The sequence below is a fragment of the Dicentrarchus labrax genome, unplaced genomic scaffold, assembly GCF_905237075.1.
Source record: "Dicentrarchus labrax unplaced genomic scaffold, dlabrax2021, whole genome shotgun sequence".
In the NCBI taxonomy this organism is placed as follows: domain Eukaryota; kingdom Metazoa; phylum Chordata; class Actinopteri; family Moronidae; genus Dicentrarchus; species Dicentrarchus labrax.
The window spans coordinates 23,558,689-23,583,444 of record NW_026136711.1 but is presented as its reverse complement, the minus strand read 5'-3'; the positions used below and the strand labels follow the sequence as shown (position 1 = coordinate 23,583,444).

At 39.7% G+C, this 24,756-nt stretch overlaps 2 protein-coding genes across 4 annotated transcripts in view; one reads left to right on the top strand and one right to left on the bottom strand.

Annotated features, from left to right (window-relative positions):
• The first annotated feature begins 3,236 nt into the window (after positions 1-3,236).
• Positions 3,237-11,554, top strand: terf2ip (telomeric repeat binding factor 2, interacting protein). Of its 2 annotated transcripts, XM_051416098.1 has the most exons (10): positions 3,237-3,311; positions 4,187-4,432; positions 5,026-5,171; positions 5,337-5,551; positions 6,130-6,225; positions 6,375-7,023; positions 7,134-7,237; positions 9,602-9,866; positions 10,002-10,264; positions 10,437-11,554. In XM_051416098.1, the coding sequence occupies exons 2-10, from the start codon at positions 4,203-4,205 to the stop codon at positions 10,656-10,658; spliced, it is 2,190 nt and encodes a 729-aa protein (XP_051272058.1). In that variant the 5' UTR covers positions 3,237-3,311; positions 4,187-4,202; the 3' UTR covers positions 10,659-11,554. The 2 variants fall into 2 exon arrangements, with proteins under 2 accessions (XP_051272058.1, XP_051272057.1); XM_051416097.1 differs by having other exon boundaries at positions 9,602-10,264.
• Positions 11,555-11,775: 221 nt separating this feature from the next.
• Positions 11,776-24,756, bottom strand: part of iffo2b (intermediate filament family orphan 2b) — a 28,106-nt gene continuing 15,125 nt past the window's right edge. The window contains exons 2-8 of one of the 2 annotated variants that reach the window (XM_051416101.1): positions 21,738-21,798; positions 19,396-19,491; positions 17,636-17,806; positions 16,791-16,939; positions 16,097-16,298; positions 15,854-15,952; positions 11,776-15,211 (exon numbers count right to left, since the gene is read on the bottom strand). In XM_051416101.1, the coding sequence (XP_051272061.1) occupies positions 14,978-15,211; positions 15,854-15,952; positions 16,097-16,298; positions 16,791-16,939; positions 17,636-17,806; positions 19,396-19,491; positions 21,738-21,798 (1,012 nt within the window). In that variant the 3' untranslated portion in view covers positions 11,776-14,977. The remainder of the gene's footprint in view (positions 15,212-15,853; positions 15,953-16,096; positions 16,299-16,790; positions 16,940-17,635; positions 17,807-19,395; positions 19,492-21,737; positions 21,799-24,756) is intronic. The other variant, XM_051416102.1, reaches the window with a different exon arrangement.

The following is a 24,756-nucleotide window of genomic DNA, read 5'->3' as shown; positions in this document are numbered from 1 at the left end:
ATGGACTTTATTTGGGATGCAGTAAGAACATCAATTCTGCACCAGAGTGATCACTAATAGAAATATAGTTTGATTAAGAGCCCTGGTGTTGTATAAAGCAGTGTAATATCTCCCTCTGCAGGCTGGAAACAGCTACCAAACCTCACAGCAGGGACATTTTCCTCTGCCACAGCCAAACCAAATGCTGTGGTGACCTGACCACACATCCTCTCAACAGTTGCTGATTCAAAGGGGGAAAAAAATTAACTGATATTTACACAGTAGATCAGCCATGAAGTGCGAGGATGGCTCAAGAGTGAGTTGATCATTTGAGGGCAGAGGTCAGGACAGAGTGAATATCTACACATCTATCTAATTATTACAGATTGTCCACAAACATACGTTGATTTGGAGGAGTTGCTGCACCTCAGTGGCTGTTGTATTGTTTCAGCTGGTTGAGCTGAAGAGGGAGAGGAACAATGGAGGCCAATAACAATAATGTAGCTGTCAGGGCTGTGAGGGAGGCAAGGTCAGTGAGGTGATACAGTAAACAGGCCAGCCCAATTCCTTCCCATGGCCTCCTGGCTTAACTGAACGAAGAATAAGTAAAGCTGGATTTCACAAAGTCAAACCGTAATAATGAGTTGCTAATATTGTTAGAAAATGTTGATTAGCTTGGATTGGATTGACACAGGACCAAATAAAAATTAAAGCACCTTTAAAATATTAGATTCTTTTTAATGCTGTTTTTTTTAAAGCTTTTTAGTTATAGACAAATTTTATAGACAAACACACAGAAAACAAAAATCTTTAATCAGATACCAAAACGATCGCAAAGCCAAACATACCAAGATTTTATTTGATTTTTTAAGAGAAAGAAAGTATAGAGAAAGGGTCGCGGCCATCATTTGAAACACTGTGCTTGTGAATAGTATAGTTTTCTGCATGTGAATAAATGTATGTAATAATATTTGGAAACAAGATACATTTCTTTTCACTCTTTAAGAATCAGCACTTTGGTTAATACCAAATCAATCAGTGGTCTTTGTATATGAGAAGGAAGTTTCTTCTTTGCACATTAAAGAAAAGATGAAACCATAATGAGTCTTAAAATTGAGTTGTTGTTGGGTTTTGTTTTTGTTTTTATTACAATAGCATTGAAGCCTAGGAGGAGAAAGTTTGTGTTGTTTCCTTTTTTCCAGTCTTTATGCTATGCTATGCTACGCTATGCCAGCTGTCTACAGGCTCCATGTGTTAAAGAAGCTTCAAATAATACAGAAATAATAAAGTTTACATTAGAGAATACAAAATGATTCTTAAAATTTACTTTCTTTTGTTTCTGTTTTTTTTTTTTTTTTAACCATAGCAGTGAAGCCCAGAAGGAGAAAGTTTGTGTCAGGTGACCTTTGAGTATTCTGGAAGTATCTGAGCAAATGTGGACTTTTATGGTGATTTTCTCTCACCATATTACAAAAAAATGTGTGCATGTCATTGATTTTGTGTTAAACCTTTTGGCTGATACAGGGAGAAAAAAACAAGTCTCGTTTTTTAAGCAGTTCAGTTCAGCTCTGTGGTTTTCAATCTCTGGAGTTCATTCAACAAAACAAACAAAAAAACAAACAAAAAAAAAAAAGAATTCAGCTTTTAATTAAGCACATCAGGTTTAATTCTATGTGTGGTATTCATAATGAGGTGCTGAAAGCAGCAGTTATCCATCATGCCTTTCACTCACACCTGCCTCAGGGGGACAATCAACTGATCAGAAGTAATGTCTCCCACTGGACTGTCAGTGTTTATGTGTTTGATTCCAGAGATACACGCTGTAGGAGTAAGCTCACAGCTCTGTTGGGTTGTTTGTTAGTCTACTTTTCTGTGAACATAAGATCACCAGTATTCTCTAGCCGTGTGTGGTCCTGACCGACTGTATGGAAAAAGTGAGTCACATTACATCACATAGCTACTGTATTCTGAATGTCTAAACATGATCAAATATTTTTAGAGGAATATAGAGGAACAGCTAATAGAATGGGAATGGGGTTTAATCAAACATAAGCGATTTATAATTTAAAACAAGAGTCTCTTTTCACTGGAGCCCAGATGTTAATAATAAAAGTAATGATGGCTGAGTTCAGCTGGCTCGCTGTTGCTGCTTATACTGGGACACTTGTGTAACTAGAACGGAGCCATCGTTAATGTTATTAGTCACACCTATGCTTTTTCCTACTATGACATGTCAGAGTGTCTGCTGTGGTAAAAGCCGTCTCACACCATCGTGTGCGTGGCACCACATTTGAAGTGATTTCTTTTTATCATTATGTTTCTGGTTCCTGTTCTTTGAGTGAATAAACTGGAATCGATGTGTCAACAGCCTAATTTACAAGACACAGTTAAGGTATTCTGGATGCACGCTTTTTTTTTCTTTCACCTTAACGGTTTCAGATTTAGTCAGAGTCACTGTGAAGTGCTGGCCTCTGTATCCACATCTTGATGACACAGAGTGACACAAATCTGAATCTGAATCAGATTTGTATACAGATGTGTACACAGAGAGGGAATATGACTCTGGTTTGAAGTTGCTCTCTTACACACAGAACAATTTACAGGAAGACAGACATAGAAACATAGAACTATTATGTACATACAAGTAGATGAAAAAATAGGTGTGTATATATATATATATATATATATATATATATATAAAAATCAGCAATGACACACAATATACTGTTTCTATATAAGACATATATGTATATATTCTGTAAATTCCAAACACTAATTGAACATTACTTTTTATTGCATTGTTATATCCTGTCTGGGTCTGGTGTCCTTCTGATTGTGTAATGTATTGTGCTGTGTGTGTTGTCTCTTCTATTTGTATTTTATCTATTTATTTATTAGGGACTATGGATGCAAATTAGCAGCTTTGCTATAATCCGGCATGTTTACAAAGATGTTTAAATATCAATGTTCATTACTGTGCACTGTCCCTATCCAAAAATAAAGCATTTATTATTATTATTACTTACATAACTTTTAAGACATTATGTACAGTACAATACAATATATATAACAGCAGGATTTATATTAATATATTATCTATGTTAAAGCACAGTGTATATTTAATCTGTAAACATATAATTCATAATTTGTAATAAATGTACATTAATTTCACTCTACTGTCTAATAGTGTGGTTTGTACCTCTGATACAAACAGTAGGGGGCGGCAATGCAACACAAACTGTGTGCAATCCGAAGAAGAAGAAGAAAACCCGGAATTATTTTGGTTTTTTGTCGCGGCGGGAAACTCACCTAGGAAGTAAACAAACTGAACGGTAAGTTTCTATGTGTAATCTAACTTTAAGAGCTGCTTTATGTAATCATAATATCAGATTATCAGGCAGCAGCTCCCTCCTAAAAATGTGCCATTAAACAGGCTTCCTTAAAGCTAATCGGCTTTAGCAGACTTAGCTACGTTTTCCCAGTTGTCCCTGAAGACAGTAACTAACTTAAAACCACTAAAGTCATTTTAAATCGGGTCATTGCACTTATCTGCCTCTCTGTCCCAATACGTTATGTGTTATTGATGTATACGTTACTACAGATCTACAGTGTTTACTTAGTACCGCTGCTGTTTACCTTTATACTGTTTATAAGCCGACAGGTCAGGAAACGTACAAACATAACATCATAAAATTCAGCATCACAGACCAAATAACCAAAATGAGCAGTTTAAGACAGTAAAGCCTGAACATTATAACCTTATTTAATGTAGGATTTATTGCACTGCTCTCGTATTAGACTGCTTTACTTAAACTGTCAACAAAGGCTGCAACCAGTGATGGTGGAAACTGAAGTAGTTCAAATGGTTTGTTTTGTTATTTGACCAAAAAGTCCAACCCTCCCTAAAATATTCAATATACTAAAATCTAAGACAAGGAAACAAATGTAAAGTTAGAAGTTAGAACTATCATATTTTTGGCATTTTCGCTTGAAAAATAACGTAATCAATTAGTTGTCATTTAATTTGCTATTGGTCGCCTAACAGAGCCTACAGAATAAAAAACTATTATGTATGCAAAGTTGTTTTTTCTGTCATTTGTGGGTGACTTACAGGTTCTGTTGGTACTCACATGGATGAGCTCATACAATGGTAACAGACCTTTAATAATAAACATGTATTAAGCATTGTCTCTCCCCCCCCCCCCAGGTGAGACATCTCGACCATGCCGTCCAAACAGCAGGATGTGGCCAAATCTAACATCTCCCCAGTTCTGTTCATGGCCGTAGACGGTGAACCCATGTCTTTCTTCTTGCGGCCGGGTCCTATTAAACTCCAGCTCCAGCCTCTGATCATAGCTGGAGGAGGGAAGATGTGCAACATCCAGCAGCCGGGGGCGATCCTGCTGATTGACCCAGACGAAAGAGGCTCCATTCCTGAAACTACTGCTCACTGGTAAGTGCTGAACTGGTCTGCCATCAGCAAGTGTTTATGTCCGGAGGAATACTGTTTTAAATAATCAGTTGATAACAAGAAAACTACACGCCTGTACCATGCAAGAAGTTTGTTCAGAGAGTATATCTGTCATATCTCACATCTTACACCAGGTAAGCTTAAGTCTGTCTCGTCACACTCTGGCAGAAGAAATGTAGGTATTGATGTTAACATATGGGAGATTTTGTAATTTACCTTAACCACAGTGTCATAACGTAAACAGTAGGTATTGTTTGTGCACGGCCAGTCTTCTAAGGCTCACTGAAAGTAATACTGCCATGTTTGTTTAAAGATCACAATCCTACAAATCAGGCAATTAAACAGCATTTTGCTCTATAAGGAGGTGCTTAATCAAGTGAAACATGGTTAATCTCACTTAGGCTGTATCATTGACTTGAGCAGAATACACACTTAAGCTTGTAAACTTTAATATTGTTACTAGAAACATGTTCTTTATATGAAAATGACTTACTCCATTAAGTTTAAGTACAGCAGAGTGTGCTGAAGCATTGTCATTTATGTCATCAGCTATCTGCTGTCTCCTTTGTCCTCAGGTACGTATCCACCAAGTACATTCACGACTGTATTGAGAAGGATGAACAGATGAGTTTAGAGGACTACAGGTTACATCCTGAAGTGGTCCCAAGACAGTCTGCTAGACTCACTGATAACAAAGAGCGCGCTCCTGAACTCTTAGGAGGTATGATGGAAAGACCTAACTTTGCTCTTTGTCATGCGCATTTTCAAAACTTCTCACATTCAGCTTATGCCTATGGTTCTTTATTAACATTTTAAAAGCAAATAAATAAACATCAGTTTGCTACTCTTGTTGCTACTGATGTGTATCTCCTTTCATTGTAATTAGGCAGGATTCCCTACACAACTGAAGATGATGCTGCCATTTGGAGTTATGTCAGCAAGCGCAAGACAGAAATTGGGGGAAACCGGCTCTGGCAAGAGATGGAGAGGCAGCGAGTGACCAGTCACAGCTGGCAGTCGATGAAATACCGTTACAGAGTACGACTGGCAAAGAAACAGTCAGAGGTTGTGGAGGTGGCAGCAGCAGAGAGAGAGATCAAGGTAATTTATCTGCAAGGTGTTGCCAGGTATTTTCTCTTTATCACACGTTTCTTTCAACATTTATAGGCACAGCTTTCAACACAGTACAACTGCTCAGTCTAACGTCCAATTTGGTACAGCATTCCTGCAATAAATCCAACATTTGTTGTTTATCATATTCAGACACAGTATCAAGAGAGGGGTTTATTTAACTGTGGTCATTTTGAGTAGTTTTGGTATATTGTACTGCAATGTACTGAAATGTGTTTTTAATGTATTTAAATGGGTGTGAACAAAATATAAGACATATCATATATCATTTATGGGCTCTTACCTTTTAACTAAACATTGCAAAAGCTTCTCCTCTTTGGTGCAATTGTGTAAAGAAGGAAACTGTCATAAAATAACAATAATGAAATTATGTTTTGTCCAAAGTTATGAGACTGTGAAATAGCTGCTGAATAATTAAAAATAACCAAAAGCCCTGGTGGATGAGGCAGAGGCTTGAGACAGAAGTGTATTTTATTTTACTGCCACTGGGCGGCGCCAGATTTCAAAAGACTTCAAAAGACTAAAGTTTTTCCTCTGTCTGCTCGTAGGTGGAAGAAAATCAAGAGACAGATGTTGAAAAACCCTCCAGGGCAGAAGATGCTGCTTCTCCTCAGACACATTCAACAGAATCAGACCAAACACAGGTACAGACCAGAACTCACTGCTTACAACGAACACAACAGTTAGAGTATGTACTGTATATACTTTATTATTATTATTATTATTTGCAGACATAATGTATGCAATTTAATGATTTGTTTCAATAAACAGAACAGGGTTGGTGTCTCCACAGATAGATGACCAGTTTATACCGGCTGAAAGCACACAACCAGAAACTGTAGAAGCTCAAACATCTGTCTCTACGGAAGGAGAAGTCCAACACGTGAACCCACAGACAGATAAACAACCAGCTGGAAGCACACAAGTAGAGACCGAAGTATCTAACTCCCCCCAACCTGAGGGACCTTGTTTGGACACACAGACAGATGCTCCCCCCCTTCCAGCTGAGAGCACAGAACCAGGAACAGATGAAACACAAACAAAAGTCTCTCCTCAAAAAGATAGCGTGCCAGTGGACTCGCCGCCAGCTCAGCCCAAGTCTCTGCCCAGCACCTCTTCTCAGAAGAAGCCAAAAGAGAAACAGAAGTCCTCCCCCAGGCTGGAACAACCGCTGCGCCGATTAACACGCAGGCAGCTTCAGCTCGACGAGTCTCCTGAGCCATACGGCAAAAAACTCAGATCGTCATCAAGTTCTGCTGAGCAACCGTCGTCATCTCCCCAGCCCTTGAGGAAAACGAAAGCAGCTGTTAAATCCGCTCTTCAAAAAGACACGACAGTCGACCAGCCGCCTTCTAAGAGAGCCAGAGAAAAGACTGTGTCAGAGACAGAGAGTCAACAGGAGGAGATTGGACAAGCTACGGTCCCTGAAACAGCACAAGCAGGTTCGTTATACACATCTACCAGTGTGGGACACAAAGTGCACAGAGAGAAGCTTAATATCTTTGCAAGCTTTTACACCACAGATATTTGAGTAAAGTGTTTTCTTTTGCAGATACAGAATCTGATGCAGTGCCACAGAAAGCGGAGAAGAAAAAAGAAAAGAGAAAGTTGGGGATTCTAGAGCTGGCTACAAAGGAGTTTGAAGATGAAAATGAGGTAAGACACAACGCTGATTTTGAAATAGCACATTTGTGTCAAGCAAGGCAATGTTACATTAAAATGCAAAGTGCAAACACCTGCCCACCCAACAACAGTGAAGTACCCACCTCCACCACACAGACTTACATGTACTGTTTTTTTTTATTTTTATATATATATATATATATATAAACACAGACAACAAACAACAAAACAACATGGCCACAAAAAACAAATCTCTGACTACTTGTTATGTGATACACACAGTACAATACACTCAGAGAAAATCGTCTCCCTACCTTAATAAACTGTGTGAGTATAACTGGGAAGAACTGGGATCTCAGTATATGTACATACACATATATACACATTTACACACATACATAAGGAAATGCTCAGACCCATTACAATTGACAGCTATGCAGAAAATACATCTGGAAAGAAAGAAGAGTAATAAAGAAAATAACAATGATATTAATTTGAGAAACCATGCTATGTTTTAAAAATAAAGAAAAAATTAAAAAATAATTATAAGTAAATTAATTTCCAGCCTTACGACCCGAAAACATCAGTTAGCCAGTTTTCCTCATTGCCATCTATCATCCCTTTTAATACAATAGCTGTAAGTCTTTTACCAGCATATTTAAAGAAAAGGGTCCAGAGTCTTAAAAAAAAATCATCCACCCTACATTTTAATCTGTATGTTAGATATTCCATTGGTAGTAAGTCAAATATCACTTTGTGCCAACCCCCAATTATAGGTGGTGCATTATCAATCCATCTGAGCTATATATTTTTCCGAGCAACAAATGTGAGAATACTGAGCAGTCTACTTTGATAAGACCTTTTTAATATGACGACTGGGCAAGTGAAGAAGCAGAACCTGAGGATCAGCATCCAGCTGGACATTATAAAAATCAAATTAAGTTTGCTTCCCACCTCTATTTGACATTTGGAACACTTTTCAGACAAACTTGAGTTCCCCCTGTGTCTGAGCTGTGGTGTGATCTGCAAGCGATGCAATATTCTAAACTGAGTCTCTCTGGTTCTGTTACATATGGAGATCTCACTAGCTAACCGTCATATATCCAGCCAAGTTGATTCATCTATTGTAAGATTGAAATCAGCATTCCATTCGCATCGAAGATACTCTTAAGTTCATATTGCTAGCAGAGTTGAGCTCAGCATGCCCCCGACAGAGAACTGCTTTCTTGCCTCTATCAAGAAGTAAACGTTCCATCTGTGAAGTCTGACAGTCAAAGTCATACCTGCTTTGATTCTGAATGAAGCTGCGAATTTGCAGATATCTGAAGAAGTGGTTTCTCGGGAGACCATATTTCTGTCGGATTTGTTCAAATGTAAGCATCACTCCTTTATCAAATAAATGTCCTAGAGTTAAAATCCCCCTCTCCTCCCACATCTTAAATCCCATGTCCGAGCGGGCCGGACATATACTGTTTTTAATGTGACAACAGTTCAGATTAACGCCACCTGATGACATGAGAGGTCTGACTAAAGTGTTCAGTGAGCAGGTCTGAAATATAGTGGGGAGCCAAACCATAAAGCACTTAGAATATAAGATATAATATAAGAATATAAAGCTCTGTGACTTGTTAGAAAATAAATAAATATGCTGGAGAATGTAAATGCTGATTGTGTAGAAGGATAGTATTATAAGTATTTAAAATATTTGCCCTCAGGAAACAGATACAGTGTTAATATGTTGGCTGATTTAGATAATCTCCCAAAAGGATCATCCATCATTCTACATGATTATAATATTATTTAATAAAATACAGTCTTCCAAAATAAAAAGTTTGATTCCTGGTGTTTCCTCACTAACTAACGTCTTACTTGTTAAATAGCTCATTTACAGCTTATTAAAGATTCAGCAAGTAACTTCAAAATACTCTGAAATGTGATTGAGCTGAATTAACCTGGAATGCATTATGTTTGCATTATGTTTTTTGAGTTTAATCAAGGTTAACACTGAGTGTTATGTTGGTATTGTGGGATTCAGCTCATTAATTTTCTCATTAAACCTATTCATTTGCTATTCGGACCTCAACTAAGGATTATTACTTTTATTAGTTTGGTCTATAAAACAATGAATCCTACATAAGGTTTAAGAGCTGGAACTGGGGACTGTTGTTATTTCTGCTTGAAAAAGGACTTAAGAATTAATTGATTGTCTTTAGGTTTCAGATTACTTGTCGATAAACAAATTAATTAGTCAACAATACTCACAAAAACCCTCAGCTCTAGTTACTATCATCTCTTGCTTAATCACTGATATAATAATCCGCTCAAATGAACACAAAGACTGTGATTATTTTCAGCTGTTCTTTAAATATTTAAACTTAAAATATTTCTGTCTCTCAGTCTGATGAGGATGAAACTCCTGACCTCCAAAACCCAAGTGAAACAGCAACGATGCAACCCACATCGACAAAACCCCCCGTCCCCTCTTCAGACCCGGCTGTGTCCACACAGTCCAACCCTGAACATGGACCCAGCCTCCAAGAGAATGTGCAGGAGAACCAGGCCTCCGGTAGCAAGTGCCTACCGGAGACAGGCTGCCCTGTACCTGCAGCCGCTGAGCCTGCAGTCGTTGTACCTGCAGTCGTTGTACCTGCGGCCACTGAGCCTGCGGCCACTGAGCCTGCGGCCACTGAGCCTGCGGCCACTGAGCGTGCGGCCACTGAGCGTGCGGCCACTGAGCGTGCGGCCACTGAGCCTGCAGCCAATGAGCCTGCAGCCAATGAGCCTGCAGCCAATGAGCCTGCAGCCACTGAGCCTGCAGCCAATGAGCCTGCAGCCGCTGAGCCTGCAGCCATCAAGCCATCGGCTGTCAAAGCAACCTCCAAAGCCCACCTATTCATATTTGACAATGAGTCTCAGGAGGAGGACTCTGAATCCGTTGTTGGTGACAATATAAGCAACCTACAGCCAAGAGTGAACAAAGACGCTGCTTTTTCACTGACTCAAGTCCAGTTGGAAGAGGACAAGCAGCTGATCAGGGAGCTGATGAAGCAAGCCAACCAGGTGAGTGCTGAGCGGTATATGCACCTTTTTATTGCAGTCTTATTTATCATAAAGAGCATCAAGATGGTTTATATGCTACAGTTATATGCTCTTTATTCTTAGTTATATGCTGTTTGGGAATATTATATAATGTCAAATAATTTCTGACCTGCCCTAACTATTTCTGTTATAGGACTTAGTCAGTGTGACCAAAGCGCTGTTGAAGACCAGCGGAGACTTCTCTGCAGCTCTGGATCTGCTTTTGGATCCCCTCTCCATTTCCGGACCGTTTTGGAAACGGTCTGATGACGCTCTTTTGCGCTCAGGCGATCCTGCGGTCCAACAGCAGCTGCAAGAGAAATTCAGTGAGGAGGAGGTGGCCAAAAGAATTGTGTTCCTCGAGATAGAGGGATGAAAATGACAGACAGATTAGTTACAGATAGAAAGGAGGTTTGGACATGTACACAAGTATACTCATCTAAAAATCAACTGGTGTGAAATTAGCGAGTTAGCTGATATTCATCTCAGTGTCTCTGTTGCGTCTCCTTCTTTGCCGCAACCCCCTGATTAACTTTGAAGAGATGAAATCAGAAACATTGGAGGATTAAAGCAGTTTAAGGGTTTTTTGAGTACAGTAAAAAGTAAAAGCTGTTGTTTGTGCCTTCCTCTATACCATTGTTTTCGGACAGAATCTTTTTATGTGTTTTAGCATGAAAATACTCTAATCACTTTGTGCTTTTTTATGTGCTTTATGTTTGTTTTAATGAAAGGAGGGAGTCCATTCTGGATCAAGATAGTTGATTGTTTAGTCTCATTCCCATGTGAGCAACCTGCAAGCATGAATGCAACCTGTTTTGTTTCCCATTTACCAGAAAAGCACCAAAGCATCTGTATTTGATGACCTGCAAATGAGGCTCAACAATCTGCCTCTTCTTCTCCAGAATGACTGACCCAATGTTTTAAATTGCATAGTAAATAGTTTAACATCATTTTAAAAGGTGCATTATGAAATAAATGTCCTCTTTATATGTATTTTCACCACTTACTTGAACAAATTGCATTTGAGTGGTTAAAAGGAAAATGACACTTCAGCCTTGTATGAAATCTGTAATAAGAAGAGCTCTTGTGGTGGCGGATTAATGAGCTGAATTAGTTCCTTTTAACCAAAAGGTGTTGCTGCTTTAAGTGTAGAATAATATGCCTCTTCTACTCTGAGATTTAGAAATATTACTGCAAAGTTCTTGTATTTTTCATATACTGACGCATTTTCTGCTTTTTCTACGCCAAAGTAAAAAGGTCAGATGTACGGTATGTGTGTGAACTGTTTCCACTGTATATTGGGTCCATTACGATCCATCAGTGCACATTCTGGACACAACTACTAATGCCAACAATTACCAGCATTAAAAGGGCATTAAATTATATTATATTAACACAAAAATCACTCTCTGAACACATGAAGCCTATTCTTTAAATTAGAATAGATTAATGAGTGGAAAGTATTAAAAAAAGAGGAAGCAAATTAGCCTGGATTTTTATGCAACCCACCATTTTATTTCATTTTACCCCCAATATCAATTGAGTACATTCATCATTTTTGAAATAGCCTGCCCCAAACCCACATGAATACATTGTACCAATAGTTTAAACAAAATAAACCCACAAATCTAGGAGAGATAAGCAATTAAATTAAAGCAGACGAATCAACCACTTAAAATGAAATCAACAGGATAATGCAAATGAAACACAAAAACTGTCCAATACAGTTCGGTAAATTTTACCCAAATAAGTATTGCTGCACCTTTTATCTCCCCGTCATGTTTATGAAATTAAACATAGGCAATAATTACATTGAACAGGTATGCCGATGAACATGTAAAACTGTATGTTGACACCACAGTTAACACAACCGTATAATCCCAGTGCTGCACTGATAAAAACCAATCGTATAAAACCCTTTTTAGTATGAAACATTCACATCCACCAGGATCTCATTTACATACACCTAGGTCACATACTGTAAGTTGGTCAGGTAAGAACACGTTTAATAAAGCAAAACATACCAAGGTCTCCAGTAAGTAACAGCACACCATATATCCCTGGATTTAAACAGCTACATTTTTATCTTTTTTTTGCTCAGCTTTTACTTGTAAGGACTTTAGAGGAAGCCTCCAATCAAGCTACATTCATTAAGGAGGGTTGCTACAGTTTTATCGACTGGATGTCGTTGGAATTTGACCTGCTTCAAGAGATGAAAAGGGAGATAACACACTTCATGTGTCATAGAATTGCTGATTTTGGGGGGAAAAAAATCAGGTAAATGTCTGCAAACTAACACATCCGTGGTTGGCTTGTATAAACAGACTTTCCAGAGTTAGTAGGATTCATAGCTTGATTTACATCTTTGTCATGTTTACTGTACACTTTGCTTTGGTTGGCTGGTTAGTGTGATGGTCTGAGTGGTATGTGTGGGCTACAATCTCAACGAGGAGGAGTGAAATACAACTATTCTGGATGTTAGCAGTCGTACCATAAATAAATAAAGCGTTTCATGTCATCGATACAAAGTACAGTACCAATAAAAGAATGGCTCTTCGTTACTTATCAGGCTGGTTTTACATCAACTCAAACATAAAAAGACATGAAGGTTCTCTGTGAGCAGGACTCTTCCTCATTCTTGTCTTATATGATCAATTAGTTTTTATTATGGGTGAGCTGATCTGGTCAATAAGTGACCAAAACGTCTGGAACAAGTTTTAATAGTCCTGCGAAATCAACAAAAAGCTGAATATGGCAACAATAACACACTTTTTGGTTAACGTAGAATGATTAAAAAACAGTGAAAAATACATTTTCTGCCACAAGTACAATTAATTAATGATTAGGATAGACACTGTTTTGATTAAAAACGTAGCACACAGTCTGCATTGCAGCAATTTAGTTTAAAAAAAATAATGTTATAAAAAAAAAGACCCATAGCTCTTTTTCTCCACACAAACATGCTGAAATGACAAAAGGCCTGTGTTTTAACATTCTGCTTTTGTAAAACTTCAAGATAGAAGTAGCACTTAATCTTTGATCCAGCAAACCGTACATACATTATAATACAAACAGGTGATAAAAAGATCACTTCTGTCCCCATGCGTTGGTCGGTTCCTACGCTAATCCAGTGAGTGAGAGCACTGAAAAGCGAATTTGTGAGACATCTCAGTTTGTTGCAAAAAAGACTAATATGAACAAAAAGGCCTCTGGGGTGTATGATCACATGCCGACAGCCCTCTATGTACAGTCTGACACTTTTAGCTCATTCAGAGGAGGCAAAGCAGGATGTGCAACCCGCCTGGAACAGAGTCCCCTGCAGAACAACAGGATACAGTCTCATAATGAAACCACGCATCAACAAAGAAGTTGTGTCTCCAACATAAAAATAAAAAAGAAGACGTAAAATGATCATTTATGAAGATTATGTGAAAGGAAGCCTTTTCAAAATGTGTCCTTTGGTTTTGCTTAAGACGTTGGAGGGTATTGTCTGGCTTTATTGACTGTAAATTGATTTCTATTATAAGAACTGTTGGATTTTAGCCATTTAAAATGATATGTCTTGATGTGCACAATACAAAATGCACAAGACAAGAACAATTCATCAGCATACATCAGAATCACAACAATGCACTGCCTGTTTCAGTAGCAAGTAGCATCTGGCAAATGTTGATTATAGTAGTGAATGAAGATATTAGTCCCTTGTTGAGGGGGGCACTGTTCCAGTTTTTACTGTTGACTTTCCATGAAAAAACAAATGTCCCATACTAAGATTATTTCACACACACACACACACACACACACACACACACACATACACAAAGAAAAGTTCTCAAAATGATACATAGAAAACACCTGCTTTGCTTAAAAGGCTAACTGTACTGGTTTAAAGAGAAACGAGGAAGGGTGAAAAGCCAGTCCAAAAATAAGGCCAGCTAAATTGCATAGAACGTCAGTAGTGCACTGATGCATCAAAAGGCTGTGCTCCTTTCCTCTGTCAACTTTGGCAACTCTGCAGAGTTCCCTCAGAAACCACCAGGACTCCAACACCATTCGTCTCCACTCCTTGTTTTGTCTCCTTGGCAGAAGACACTTAAACCCCAAGCTGTTTAATTTGGATTGCAAACACCCCACCTGGACTCTCGTAAATCATGTCAAAAACAAAATAATGGTCCAATGGAAGGGTACAGAGATTTTTAAATTGAAATTAAATATTAAAAAGTATATTTAAAGATGGATCTACTTTTTGTTATGTCGAGGAGCACAATATGTACTATTTTCAATTCCTTTAGAAAAAAAGGACATTAATAGGGTAAGAATTTGTACAAAATACTTCTCAGCCGGTTTAAAACATTTGAGATTTTTTTTTCTGCTCCCCTAAAATGATGTGAAGCTCTGGACAAGGATCCAGCGAGGCAGCAGTGAGGAAGAGAGCACAGCTCGGACTATTTGCACCCTTTATCTTTGTGAAGCAAAGACACCCTACCACCACTTTCTAAACAACAGAAATAGTATAAAAGCACCGGTTCTGGGCGTGCATCAGTGAGCACGACTATCAGAACTTTATTTAGGTAAAACAGGCCCAGATTAAAGTTGTTCCACCTCTCTAGCAGGATGGAGCTCTATACACATTTAGCCCCTGTGAGAATGAGTGGCGTTCAGGAGGAGATGGGACAAAGCCCAGCTATGCGGCCATCAACTAACGGGCACTTCAGCCTCTGCGTCCTTGTCCGAAATCTCATCCTGGATCTCATCTGTGTTCCCTGAGTCGCTGCTGGCCACGGAGCTGACAGAGGGAGAGTTCCTGCCTCCTTTAATCATCCGTCGGCAGGTCTCCATCTGCACGTCCAGGCCCCTCTTCATGCTGCACATCTCCATGTACTCATGCAGGTGTCGGTTCATGTCACTCTTTGCCGTCGCCAATTCCATCTTAAAGAAGGGAAACAGATTAAGTAGAGTGAGGATGTAATTTCAGAGGGTGGGTAGGGATGGTTAATTAGCTTTGTTAGTTGTTGTTTTTTAATGAACTGTCCCCTGAAACATCCTCTCAGCTAATATCTCAAAATAATATAATAATGTTGAATTGGTATACAAATTTGAACATGGTGTACCATTTTAAGATTTATATGTTAATGAAACAATCTATTTCATAATTATAAATGAATTTTTGAACCAACAGCGACTAACTGGACAGTGTCCAAATAAACACTTAAGGGCCAGAATAAAATATAAAAGATGGAGCATTTCCTGGACTAGCTTTATCCCAAGTCCATTCTACATACAGATTTTATACATCATGTAATACATACTATAGTCACAATATACTACTTTAGCAGTTAGTTAATCACCCAAAAATATCAATATACTTTCATACTAATTATTTATACTAACTGGAAATGATACAAAGTGTGCCACTTTGTTTGTCAGTCAAACTGCGACTTACGATGTCACTGCAAATTAAATTCACAGTAGAAAACAAATGGAGCTGTTTCACAACCACACACAATTTGCTTGTAAGTCTTTTTTTCACACACAGAAACACACACACACACACACACACACACTGTCTACCTCGATCTGGCCGATGGTCTCCTGGTACTCCTGCTCTCTGGTCTTAAATAGTGACTCTGTTTCATCAATGAGGCTGCCAAGACTTCCATCCTGGGAGTCCTTAGAGAGCACAGACAGAGGCCTCATTCATCATGCATGAGTAAATGTCTGACACAGCACCCATAGCAATGATCTACACACGGCCTTGCATGAGTCTAAAAACTATATACTGTGCAAAGGACCATCAATGTAGACAGGACTCACTGGATCAGCGGCTTCAGCGTTGCCGTCAGTGGGGCAGGAGTTTGTGCAGGCTGTTGTGGCGATGGTGCACGGTATGTTGTAGTTTGTGAAGTCCTCCCACAGCAGCAGAGTCTCCTCGTTTTCCTCCCACGTCAGACTGTCACAGTCGTCGTCAATTTCGAACGTCTCGCGCCTGGCAACAAAGGAGTTATCTGAACAATGTCTGTGTAGGACAAGGACAGGGAACAGAGGGAACACAAAACAAGACAGGGAGGAAAGGAAGGACAAGTATAACGGCCACGACCAGATTCAGAAAAGGTCACAAGCAAAGAGGAAGATGCGCTTATGAAGGGGACACAAAGATGGAAAGGGAAAGAGTTTATGGAAGACAAGAACAGTCGAGTATACTTAACAGCCAAAAACTAAAAATGTATTTTAGGAGTTAGTGATTAGTAATGAGGCTGTTCCAAAATAGACAATTCACTATTTATATCTGCTGGGTTTTGCTGAATCAACATACTGTATGGCAATTGCAACACTCCATATGAACACTAGAGGGAGATGAAGGAATGCACACTGTAAGTCCAGCCAAACAACCTTGCAGGAAACAACTGTACTGTACTGTACTGGTGTAACTGCAGAGCATATTTAGTTCTATTCAAAGCCAAGAGGAGCTGCTGTGTTTGTGTGTGTGTGTGTCTGAAGTGTCTCTTACAGCTGGTTGAGCATGCGTTTCATTTCGTCTGTGATGTTGAGCGACCCTGGGGTTTCCTCCTCTAAAGGGCTGGGCTCGGCATCCATCTCTGAGCTCTCCTCATCCGACACGGCTTTACGCTCTTTTCTCCTGCAGCAGGCCCCGGCACCCTGCAAACCGCACACACGCAAAGATATAAACACACACGTTGCTTGGCAGTCCAAGGATGAAGCTAATGAACCCTGTGGCAAAACATGATTTTAAGTGTTCAGTTGCACGTAGCTTATGAAATAAATATGTAGTATTGACAAAGGCTACCGCTGTTTGATGATTTTGATCTCATCAGCACTCAATACAAACACAAAGCCTGCTTTGTTACTTATTGTGTGAAATCTGCTTTGTAAACACTGTAAATACAAGAAAACCCACTGAAAGTAGGTACATGCTGTATAACAACATACAACATAAGAGAAGCCACCAGCTTGATTCCCAGTGGATTTATACTTGGGCTTTAGCCAGCACTGTCGGCGCAATGTGATAACCTTGTGTGCAGTGAGGAGTTACCACATCAGCATTCCACTTTTCTGCGTGTGTGTGCACATGTATATGTTAGAGTCACTACCGTAAGTATTCTGTACATGTATGTGTTTGTGTGTGTGTATTGGCGAACACGCAGGTGTATATAATATACCTGCGCCTTCAGAAGGGTCACTCAGTGCATGATCAGCTGGTGAAAAAGAAACTACACACAGTCAGCCACTGGCAGCTCTGATTTCATTTATAGAGTGCTGACTCTATCATAAAGGAATTCATATTTTTGCTGCGATTACCGTCAGCTCCTCTGACAAACAGTGATGGATACCCACCCTCTCTGGAAGCGACCTGGCTGGACTGACGGTGAACATCTTTGACATGTCCTCTGAGTTGCGTTGCTGAGCCACATCGCACAGTTTGGCCGTGATGTCGATCCGCCTGCAGATGTCCATGTCCACATGCCTGGCTTTCTCCTGAATCTTGGTATCCAGATCGGACATTTGCTGCAGGGTTAAGGATAGTTGTTTTAGATCTTAGACCTTCTCACACTGTGACACGTACAGTACGTTAACTTGATTTACAGCTGGCTGATGTTTTATGATCATATTACGTCAGTTCGGTTAGTTCAGTTGGTCATAAGGATTTAACAAAGTCAGTGTTGGCAAAATCATCTCCATACCCGTTTGTCCTTTAGCTCTTAAAGGGACATTTTTAAACACTAGTTGATGTCAAATATGGAGCACCTAAATGTTTACTGTTCATGTCTTTTAAAATGTTTTATGTCTGTTATTTTAAAGACCCTTTTAGGGATGGGCATAGGAAATTAGCTGTAGCTCTAAATGTGATACATTGCACTGGATCATTGTAATGGAATTGTCTATGTAAAATATACTTATTTTTGACAGCTCTTTAAAATGCCATTATTATTTATGATGATTATTTAATGTGTTTGTTTTTTCCTTTCTTAATTTATTCTTTATTATTTCTGTTTACTTCTCTTTCTGTGTGTGAATGGACAAGAACTTGACTTAACTGTCCTATGTTTAATTTGTGTTTGTTTGTTTTTTATGATATTTTTGAAAAACAAAAAAGACCTTAATAAAAAAAAAATGTGTCTTTTATTTAATGACTGATCTGATCTTGTGACATATTTGGTGTTATCTGTTACTGCTGCATATATTGTCCAGGACACTCTTGACAATATCTTTAATCTTAATGAGGCTTTCCTGATTAAATTAATGTTAAATTACAAATATTAGGAACATATCTGTGCATATAGATTATTAAAACCATTAGTTTGCATCATTTTGTCAGTTCAATAATGTTTTTCTATCTCTGTCTTTTTGTAGATTTGGTAGGGCAAATTGGTCACATTTAGATTGGTTTGGACAAAATACAGGATGTCTAACCATAACTAGAAAAACGCGATATTAAACAATCTACGTCCATCTACCAGATCCACTACTACTACGTCACTTACCCGTCTCTGAGCTCACACATCATCAGGGATGAAGTCAAACACAGAAAATAATATGAAAAACACTACAATGTACACATGCCAAAAGAGAAGATAAGCAGGATAAACAACAAAGCTTTCCAAAAACAAAAAAACAATATCTGACTATATTTATCCCTGAGCAAGCACAAGCTGTGTGACTGAGCCCACTGCAGTACATTACAACTGTATATCACGCTAGAGCAGACCTGCCAGGGAACAATACAGGACTGTACAGAACAGGAAGTGCTCCTGATCTACAGCTGCCATTTGAGCTTTTTTCAATGAATGCTACTCTTGGAAGCTTTCTGACATTATATAGTTTTCCCGAAGCTATATAAGGAAGGAAGGAAGGAAGGAAGGAAGGAAGAAAGGAAGGAAGGAAGGGTGTTTCTTTGTTTGGTGTTATTCAGGCCTGTATGAATGACAGCCTTTATCAGAATGACAGACAGGGAAACAATAGTACATTCTTCAAACACTACTGTTGGAAAGCAATACATTAAGTATGGGAGTTAACACAGCACTTTGACTGTGGTGTGAAAGCCTTATCAGGCTTGGGGAAATGCTGACATCACCAAGCACTGAACAAATACTTACATCACTCATCAGACTCTTGAAGACTACAAGTTCAGCCTTCAGTCTGTCCACCTTCTCGTTCAGCTCATCCTGGACCTCGGTTGAGTCCTGGACGCTCTGAGTGGATGTCACAGAAAGGGAATTAAAATAAGACACGTAACAGGTAAACAGTGATATTCTATTAGGGTTAAGTCAAGTGTGTTTACCCACAATAAACTCAATAATAAAGTTTATGAAACAAATTTGCAAAATATATTTATCATTTCTAAAGTGGCGTTTAGCTTTATAACAAACATTCATATGACACATTTGGGTAGATAAAAGACTGACCGATTCAGATAAGGGCCCTTCTAATAAAATAAAGCCTTCATACTGTTATCCACATTGGTTACACTTTATGATCAGGACCCAAAGGTCATAATTTACTTTCCTTTTTATATTTACATAACTGAGATGATGCAGATGTGAGCCTCTGCAGAAAGCATTTAGTAATACTCAAGGTGTTTTAAAGCTGGAGCTGGAGCTGTGTAAAGGGAAGGTCAACATGTCCCAAATCCTTGCATGTGTGTGAACTGATAAAACAAGGTAGGACAGAGAGGATAAAACTGAATCATTTTTTCTCTTTTTTAGAGTCTCAAGAGATAACTGAGTCCACTTTTATGTCTGTATGGTAAATATGAAGCTACAGGCAGCAGGCTTTAACTTAGCTTAGCATAGTGACTAGAAACACGAGGAAAACGGCTAGCCTGGCTCTGGGCAAAGGTAAGAAAATCCACCTACCAGCACCTCTAAAGTTCACTACAGTACACAAATGTAAACATTATATCTTGTTATATCTTATTTGTTTAATTCATGTGCAAAAATCCCCAATTTGTGGTTTTGTGCCAGACTATTTGTTAACCAGGAGCAGTGATTCCCTGCAGTTTTGTTGTCACCCTGAGGTTGCCAGGCAACGTCCAATGCCTTACTTGATAACATAATTATTAAGCACTCTGACCTTTGTAACTTATAAGAAAAACTACCTTTTCTTAGGAGCCTACAAAAAACCCTATTCCGATAATTTCCCACTAAACGGATGATTTATCTACGTGCTCAGCAGTTCAAAGACAAGGTTAAAGGCATACTATGCAGTTTTCCGGTTTTGTCAAACAGCTACCCCTAGAGTCGCTGCGGAGTACTTGTATTTAACGTTAACTGTCTCTATATACAGCTCTGCGTCTCTGCACTCACGGCCTGATCCCCCCCCCCGTATACCGGTACATGTTCAGTAGGATGGAAGCGTCGGACATCGAACAGGCAAAGATAGACTCCGAAGATGTCTGCTGACCAGGTAACATCTGAGTGAATGCCTGCTAGTGTCTTCCATTGAGGCTGCTTCTTATGTCGCTGATGTATGTCACGTAAAGCAATTTGTGATTCCCACGATATTAGGCGGGGCGCCATCTTCAGACTTGCAATGCTGGTTCTGTCAGTGGCGTCCCTCCCAAGCGTTGCTTGATGATTCGCTATACAACAAGTTCGTTTACCATTGAAATTACTTCAAAGCTGTTATATTAAGGTAAAAATCTTGCATAGTATGCCTTTAAGACTGAAAGATGACTAACCCTGTCGATTTTATTCTGTCACTAGAAGAGTGCCAGTTTTTGCTTCTGTATTAAGTCAGCACATGGTAACAGCCCTTTGGCTCAGAGCCCTTAACAATAAATGGCTGTTTGCACTGAATTTACAATCTTTGAACAGATTTCCATGTCTTCCATACACAACAACATCTGTGTGAGTGCTCCAAAAAGGTTAAAGCCCCCAGGGGGGATGGCACTCCACCTCTCTATCTGGCATTTTTGCTGACCCAGAATCCAAGACAAACACGCATGCTGTCACAGATCGATTTGTGCAAAAGCAGAGAGAGGGCGGGATGCCGACTATATGAGGTACTCACACCAGCTGGGATGGTGTACGTGTTGTGATATAGCCTTAAGGTGTGACACTTTAAATTGATTTTGCCTCTAAATCTATTTCCTCTGCCTGCTCTGAACAGAAACATAATGGTAGGCTGCTGGTGATATTTGATGTTCATATCTATATCTAGGCCAACAGACTCCTCTTGATGGGTTTGTAATGTGGTTTTTCTAATCTGACACACATCCTCCTGGCTGTAGCAGCTTCAAGTCCGGCTCTGAATGAAAGACCATTAAAAAACTGAGCTATAAATGTTGATGCGTGTGCTGTAGTAGCAGTTTTGAAAATGCCACACTCAGATTTTATTTGTGCTCCTCGTCTGCATGTGTTAAATGACCCTTGGCATGACTTCATAGATGTGGATGAACATGTCTGTGGAATACATTTTATTGTTTATGTTTCCCAACCTGCTGCATGGATTCCACCGTGGACTCCAGCTGCTGTCGTTTGGACAGCTCTTCCTCCCATCTGCAACACAGAGCATAGAGGTGGGTCAGTTACTGCTGGGCCTGGTCCCTTGGGGGCCGCTAGACAGGTTGATGGTACTTTTGTGGGGATAATACTCCCATCTCCGATTACAAAATGCCCTTGACAGTGTGGGTTCACACCCATCCCATCCCCCCTCCCCCTATTTTCAATCTTTTGTCTCTTTCCTCTTTTGTACGGTGATCTTTACAACCCCACTGCCTCAATAAACTAGAATGGAGGTCCATCCTTTTCCAAACACATCAAACATTACTCATGAATAGTTTTTGAACCTTTGAGTCACTGCAGAAGGACATTTGAGCTTTAACACACCCAGAAAGGGTGGAGTGTCTCTGCCGCAGCCTAAATTCCTTCATGCTAACTGCATCTTTCTTCGTGAAGTCTCAGGAGTGGGGAATCTGTTCACAGGATCTCACTGGCACTCATAATTCAAAGCAAGTGAAATTGTCATTCATGCTTTTGACAGAGATAAAAACTACAGAGACAGAGCTTTACGTAATGCTACCAGCCTTTGTGCAGAGCCATTAGTAGAAATTCCAATATTTATTGAAGATAAGGTAGACTGAATTATTTATCACATCATAGTCGCCAGTTGAGCAAATAAGTCACACTACAACAAGCAGCTCATATTAATGGTTAAAATACGGCCCTCTAAGCTAAAAGCTAACATCAGCATGCTAACATCCCCAGAATGACATTAGAGAAGTATGATGTTTACATGTTCACCATATTACTTTAGTGCAGTGGTTCTCTATACTGTAGGTCCCCCTGGTGGGGCACAGGGCCACTGCAGTGGGGATGGCCAGGGGAAAATATGAAGTGAAACTAATGAAAGGAATGTGATTTTCTGCAAGGAAAATAAACAAGCAAGAGTTTGCTGATGCTATCATGCTATCATCACTTATTTAACTAAAATTCAACTTGGATCCTTTTTCATTAGTTACTTAGCCTATCATTGGTAAAGATGATAAAATATTGTGCGGTGGGGCATGAACCTTTTTCGGCCTATGAAGTGGGTCACCTCAGAAAAAGTTTGAGAACCACTGGTTTAGCTTTTTAGCATGCGGCAGCATCAGTACAGCAGATGCTGATTGGAATGTCTGGGGATAACAAAAGTGATTATAATTCATCCTCGGGGGGGGGCATGACTGTTTGTATCAAATTATATGGCAATCAATCCAATTGCTATTGATATCGTGTGATGGACCGAACAACCAACAAACTGACCAATCGGCGGACGAACCATCCCTCGAGTCACGCCGCTAGCATGGCTAAAAATAAAGTGCCAGACCACCCCGCTGGCTGCAAGCCATGATTAGCAACACAGTTCTCTTTCCCTCTCCTGACGGATCATATTACTCATCTGCACCATGGCAGCTATGTAAAAACAAAATTAGGAGCCTTTTTTAATTGCCCTGCAGTATGTACTGCACACACGGCACACAACGCTCAGCCCGTACTGCTTCAGTCTCCTAAGATATGAGATAGCCAGCATGCTGAGTCACGGATGCTTCCCAAAACAGAGTTTGATGTTCCGATTGGATAAAGAGCTCATTCAGTAATATGAGGTAACTACACAGACACCCATGTGATGATGAGACACAGTGGGGGGTTTTCTGTGTGTGTGTGTGTGTGAGAGAGAGAGAGAGAGAGAGAGAGAGAGAGAGAGAGAGAGAGAGAGAGAGAGAGGGAGACTGGGTCAGCCTGAGCCAGTGGGAAGATTTGTGTGTACTAGTATAAGTAGCACATGCCTGACCATATATGTGTTTTCTTGAAGGGAGAAAGCTGATATACGATGACCACTGGTGAATTCTGGGACATAACTGTAGCTTACCCATAGCCTTTACCATGGAGAAACACAAACACAGCCAGAAGTCACTTTGTTTCACAACATGCGTCACTAGAGGTTCACTTTCTCAACAAAACTCAGCTTGTTTCCATTCAGGACTCACTGAATGTACACTGTCTAATTAAAGAGAAGTATTCCTTGGCAGGGCGTGCCAGCTTGCACTGTGATTGAAGCCTTGTTCTAAAAAACGCTGGCAGCGCTGCTTTACTGTGTCCACAACACTCCGCCTGTCTGCCGCAGGACTCTGGCTAAGGTCAGTGGAGTTCACAACTGCATCACATCCTCTGCAGACACAAATCCGTCTGTCACAGCATCTGCATCGCGTGTTGTCACTTCCTGAAGAAACCACCAAGGCCTCTCTTTTAATGCTGTGGGTGATAACTGGATGTCATTAAATCGACCTACTGATGGAGGGAAAGCCTTCCCTGTGTCAACAATGTGTCAATGTTATTTATGTCATCTATCAAAGGTAATGGAATCATTGAAAGAACAAAGCGGCAGCTGCTTCCACATCATCTGGAGCCGTTACCATTCAGCAATCTATAAAAGTCAAATGGAAAACCGCCGACCATCCAAATTATAATGGCTAATCCAAACAACGATGACACTACAGCTTACCAAAGGTATTCTATCTGGCCTCTCAGCCATAGCTATGGTTCTGGTTTTCCTGTACCTTTGGTGTGACTCAGTCAAACGAACACACCCGGAGTCTCCTTACAAGGACAAAGACAGCAGGAGGGTTGGAGCCTGTGTCAACTCACTGACATCTGTTTATTGCCACACATATCCTCTGCAATCTTACTCTAATAAATCAAAAACTGTGCAGGGGTTACAGATGTATTAGTTCAGCCAAAAAAGCCAACTGAAATTGCTGCAATATACAGAGTGGTTTCTGTTTTTGGAGGTAAAACTAAAACTAAAATAGAAAGTAAACAAATCACACATAATGATGAAATCATGATCATGACACATTTAAAATAAAGACTGAATGATCTGTATTTTGTATTTGCCCAATTTCTCAACGTATTAGTAATGATTCCTCCAATCCAATTGACTAACAAACATAAGGTAATTATGTCATTGTATTAAGT